General features: G+C 48.7%; 2 protein-coding genes across 2 annotated transcripts in view; both read left to right on the forward strand.

Annotated features, from left to right (window-relative positions):
* LOC119349270 (lys-63-specific deubiquitinase BRCC36-like) overlaps positions 1-2,840 on the forward strand; it is a 4,898-nt gene extending 2,058 nt beyond the window's left edge. Inside the window, exons 5-9 of the mRNA XM_037617296.1 lie at positions 854-1,044; positions 1,728-1,886; positions 1,972-2,052; positions 2,154-2,208; positions 2,285-2,840. Coding sequence (XP_037473193.1) covers positions 854-1,044; positions 1,728-1,886; positions 1,972-2,052; positions 2,154-2,208; positions 2,285-2,476 — 678 coding nt within the window. The 3' untranslated portion in view covers positions 2,477-2,840. The remainder of the gene's footprint in view (positions 1-853; positions 1,045-1,727; positions 1,887-1,971; positions 2,053-2,153; positions 2,209-2,284) is intronic.
* Positions 2,841-3,644: 804 nt separating this feature from the next.
* On the forward strand, positions 3,645-4,462 carry LOC119349271 (MAPK kinase substrate protein At1g80180-like). The gene has a single exon (XM_037617297.1). It carries the CDS (start codon positions 3,805-3,807, stop codon positions 4,132-4,134), a length of 330 nt encoding a protein of 109 aa, XP_037473194.1. The 5' UTR covers positions 3,645-3,804; the 3' UTR covers positions 4,135-4,462.
* Positions 4,463-5,020: the final 558 nt, after the last annotated feature.

The raw sequence follows: 5,020 nt of genomic DNA on the forward strand, positions 1-5,020 counted from the left end.
AACCAATGGTGCATTGTGAGTATTGTAGACTTTGGGCCCAGTCTTTGGCAGCACTTTTTATGAGCGGAAATAATGGGTCAACTATTTAACAATGTGTTTGGGCGAGAAAAGATAGAAAGTTTGAACTATGACAACTACTTCATTGGGTATTAGTATATATAAATGATGCTGGATAGGTGGAGGGGAACCAGTAAGTAACATGTCATATGAAACAATTTTGTAATAAAGAAATTTCAGGATTATTTCAGAATTTTTCATTGAAGTCGCAGCAGTTAATTAATGTGTAGCTGGTCTTGGAAGTGAGCGAATATGAAACAACCTAGTAGAGACATTATGTTCAGGGAGCTTTTGTCTTGATGAATTATTTAATTGTATAGATATGGTATTTAGGTTCTGATGTTAAAACTGACAACTCTTGATCAGCAAAACCCCATAATTTCCTCAACGTTTGTGCTCAGAAGCTTCAGTTTGATGCTTTCTGACTTGAATGTGCAGGTCTAGACATATTGCAACCAAATGATAGAGTAGATATCTATACTAATGTATTTGTAAACGTGGTAACAAACTGACGGATAGATCAGAAATTCAGAACAATGAAGCACACTTTACTGTTTCTACATTTTGTTTGGACGAGACCATCCCCTGATTTATCAGTTGGGAGCATACTTTGTCTCTGTTGTTAATTGCTTATGTAAAAGTTGCTTGGTTTATGCTGCTTCATTGAATTTGTGTAGCTTATAAGTACCAATCCGGGGTAACTTGTGCTAGGAGCCATAGATAAAGTGCCATATTCTGTGGGTTTGTACTTACCAGTACATTATCAAATTATTTATGCATGTACTTATATTTTTAGGTCTGGGGAAGATCTCAGGATATGGATCTGTATTCTCCTTTGGATATAAATCATTCGGCAAGACTACCAATAGAAAACGCTATTGTTCCTTTCGAACCTGATAACATTGCTGGACCCTCTGTTGATCAAGATGGTTCAGATCTGTCCCCAAGCATACAGGAGGCTTTGCACCGGTCAACCATGGACATAAGGTATATGAATTTCCTGCACAAAATCTTTTATTTTATTAAGGGAACTGTATATATAGTTTTCAGAAATGTTAAGCACTGTATGTTAGCCTTTACTCTCTTTTTGCCCTCGAGAACTCTTTCAGCAGTTCAAAATATTTTCGGACAAGATATGTCATCTGAACCTAGGAGTTCTTCCTGGAATGTCTGTCTATCAGCTAGTATGATGGCATATTAACATCTTTCTCATCGTGCTACAGTCACATACTCTCGGGTTCCATGTTACAACAAACTAATGGCTATATACCTTAGTAGTATTAAAAAAAGCTATATGGCTTATCTTTTGAATTTTCCAATGCCATCTAATCACTTTGGCAATGTTCTTTTTTTATGAGTAAAGCATTATTAATGCCTAAACTATTACCAACCAGGTTTTGTTGTCTTTAGGATGATGAGATTTTTTAGGATTTTGAACTAAGCGTAATGGACTTGGATCGAATTCTCATATTGAAAGAGTCCCTTAGTGTTGTTCTAAGCATCTTTTCCTATACAACTTTGTTGTGATTTACAGTTACAATCATCATGATATGAACATCCTATGACTTGTCTTTCATCATTCTTCATGCCACGCGGACCTGTCAAGTGCAGGGTGCTGTGCTTTAACATGACGATATGTTAGTTTCTAATTTACAGTTTGTTGCTGATAGTGGTGCAGAGTATAAAAGGAAGGAGGTGCCACTTAAAGTATTCCCTACAAGGCATCTGCTAAAGCTGGACACTACGTTGAGTTCTTACTGTGATATGCAACGTGTCCTTTTTGAAGAGGAACAATCAGCATATAACCAAGCTATGCTTCAGAATATTTGGTAATTCAAGTTCCTTAATGAAAATGTAATATCAGGATGCTTGGTCTCACCGTAAAGGTTGCGCTTGTTTTGTTTGTTTGTGCAGTGATGGGAAGATGCACCCACTTACATCTATGCACCACACCTCCACATACAATGCTTCTCTATGCAAACTGATGGAGTACTGGTGAGAGCAAAATCTTCTTTTTCTTCTTCTGCTTATCCAAACACAGTGACTGCTCATAGTGTCTAATCGTCTGCTAACATGTCGTGCTTGTGCTGTCTTAGCTTGACCCCAGCTATAACTGTGCTTCAGGACCGTGTGAAAGAAAACGAACTTCGGGTGAGTGGACTAGATTTCATTATATGGCGCTGTTCGGTCATTCCAGGGCTAATGGCTATTTGCTCATTGTAAACAGTTGGCTATGCTAGTGGAGGAGCATAAACAACTGGAGGCCGAGCAGAGCACGAAAACTGGTTCTCCTCACCGTCCAATGCCCGGAGGGACTACCAGTGGCATCACTTCGCCAAGGGGCCAGGACAAGTACCCTTCAGGCAGACAAGGGGGCCCTATAAGCCCTAGCAGCAGCAGCCGGAGGAAGGCTCCTTGACTCGGACCTTGCTCGCCATTCTGTCATGGTGGATAGTCCGATTCTTGGCCCTGCCTGATGCTTTCTGGAACGCCAAACCTGTCCTTCAGCGTGAGGGGTGAAGTCGCAATGCAAATGTACATACCCATCTCCTTTCAGCGCCTGCCCCGCCGTCCTTCTGTGGAATTAACCAATCAACAGTGGTTCCCTTTTGCTTTGTGTTGTCCTTGCGCCAAATCCTTTTGCCTGGTTGCGCTGAGCTTGTAATGTGTACTCACTGGCGCGATGAGTCTCGGGGCAGTGGTTGCGCTGAGCTTGTAATGTGTACTCACTGGCTTGACGAGTCTCGGGCAGGCTTTCTAGTTGGAAAAAACTCTTGTACCAATCCTGCTGTCGAAATGTTCAGGGAAGCCTCGCTTGCCTAGGTGCTCTCACCCTGCGCTGATCTCAATGTCAACAGCCGTACAAGGACGATGGGACTCGGACGAGCCCCGCCGGCCGTCCGGCAGCTCCGGTGACAACTTGTCCCGCTCTTACGTTCAAAAAGAAAAAGAAAAAGACAACTTGTCCTGCTCTAACTGCTGCACTGTTTTGGAGCTTTTGTAACGAAAGTGAGATATTTGGAAGCAACATGACAAGGGCCATGCAACCACTCCCACTGTTGCTGGATGGAGGCGTGATGTGCAGTCCCGCGTCTGTACACGAACGATCGACCCGGTCACACGACCAAACCACGCGCCCGAGCCGACAACGGCTCGCATCGAAGCCACGCCGGATCGTCGCGTCGCTGTAGCAGTTTGGATGCGTGTCGTACGAGCGCGCCAAGGTACGCAAAGCCCGTGAAGCCGTACACGCCACCTTCCCGCCCGACGAGCCGCTGCGGCGCGAACGTTCGGGCTGGACTCGGCGGCATGGGAAACCACGGCGAAGTCGTTGCGCGTCCTTGTTTGAATTGAACCCGTCGTCGCCGCGCGCTGTCACTGACGGAAACGGAAGGGCCGGGGCGCCGGTTGCTGCTTGGATATGAATGAGTGATCGCAGGCTGACAGCGACGGGTGACCAGAGTAGATTATCACCGTGCCATGCATGAATCGGCGGCCATATCCGTTTTCCTCCCGCTCTCAGCAGGGTCAGACCCACGTCCACATCCCTTTCGGTTTCCCTCCCCTCCTACTCCATAAATTTCCTCCCGATCGTTTCCTGCCCGCGTTGATTGCGTCGGCGTCCCAGCGTACGCGCACGCCAAGTTTTACCACCACGGCCGGGCTCGGCACTCGCGACGCGTAGACAGGCGCAGCTTCTCTTCTCCTGCCGCGCGTGCGCCACAGGGAAAGGAAGGGCGGCGACCGATGGCGGGGCTGCAGCGGTCCAGCGGCACGTTCCGGCGGTCGGGGTCGTCGGGGATGGTGTGGGACGACGACAGCCATCTGTCCGGGGAGATCAAGCCCGTGCGGGTCGAGCGGAGCCGCTCCACGGGCCACGCCGGGTACAGGGCGTCCGCCGGCCGCGTCTCGCCCGCGCTCGACCCGCCCTCGCCCCGCGTCGCCGTCTGCGGCTTCTGCGCCTTCTTCCGCGGCGGCAAGGCCAAGAAGAACAACGACGGCAAGGCGGCCAAGTCCAAGGCTCGAACGGCCGCCGGTTCACCAGCAAGACCAAAGGTGAGGCGAGCCAGTGGCTGATCCGTCTCTACGTCCCTGCAGCCCGTACGCAGTACATATGTAAAAACTTCGGTAGTTTCTTCCCTTTTCTCGTGTTGTTATATACTGATCGTCCCATGTGTATGGAGCAAGCGCACGGTTTTAATTTGTAGTAGGATCGATGTATAGAGGGTAGCGTAGAACTGTGTGCCTCCATGGATGATCACTCTTTTTTCGAGACCGGGTCTCATCATCACCTGATTGTACAGTGTTCTCTTCCATTTTGCTATGTGATCGGATATTTGTAGGACAGCAGGATTACTGCCAGTAGAACTTTTGGTACTTAAAACGTGCTGTGTCTATTTTGTTATGTGCTTTTCCATCTTCCAGTGGAGCAGCAACCTACGCAATTCTTTTTGATCAGCAGGCTTCGGTGCTTCACAGATCTATCTAACTGCACTGCTCAAGCTCCCCACAAGCTATGTTCAGAGACAAGTCTGCCCGTTCCTGGAATCTGGAATCATGTGCGTTTTCTTTCTTGCCGCCGTTGGAAAAAAGGCTACCGCGACGGTGCCGAAGGCGCGGGCCTCACACGATGGCGGTGGAGGTGGTTCCCTCCCGCTCGGCCTTGATGCTGCTGCTCTGTCGCTCAGATCTTCTCTCCGCTCTTCTTGGTCTCGTGGTGGTGTTCGCAGCGAGACGGTGTTGGTGACGGCACAACCGTCGTGGCGCATAGTTGGACGGTGGTTTTGCTGGTCGGCTCCGATTGGCTGGTGGGGTTTGGCATGCGGGAGAAATCCTCGCCGGTTCGTCCGGCTCCGATGCGGTGACACCAGCGGGTGCCACTATCCCTTCTTGGAGGGCGTCGGGAGTAGCTATCCCCTACCTCCCTCCGCGTACTGGGGGAAACCCAAGGATTTGTTCGGGC

This window comes from Triticum dicoccoides, chromosome 1B (assembly GCF_002162155.2).
Source record: "Triticum dicoccoides isolate Atlit2015 ecotype Zavitan chromosome 1B, WEW_v2.0, whole genome shotgun sequence".
Lineage (NCBI taxonomy): Eukaryota > Viridiplantae > Streptophyta > Magnoliopsida > Poales > Poaceae > Triticum > Triticum dicoccoides.

Bases quoted from the DNA above. Each gene is read 5' to 3' on its own strand.
- LOC119349271 (XM_037617297.1), top strand. From the start codon at position 3,805: ATGGCGGGGCTGCAGCGGTCCAGCGGCACGTTCCGGCGGTCGGGGTCG.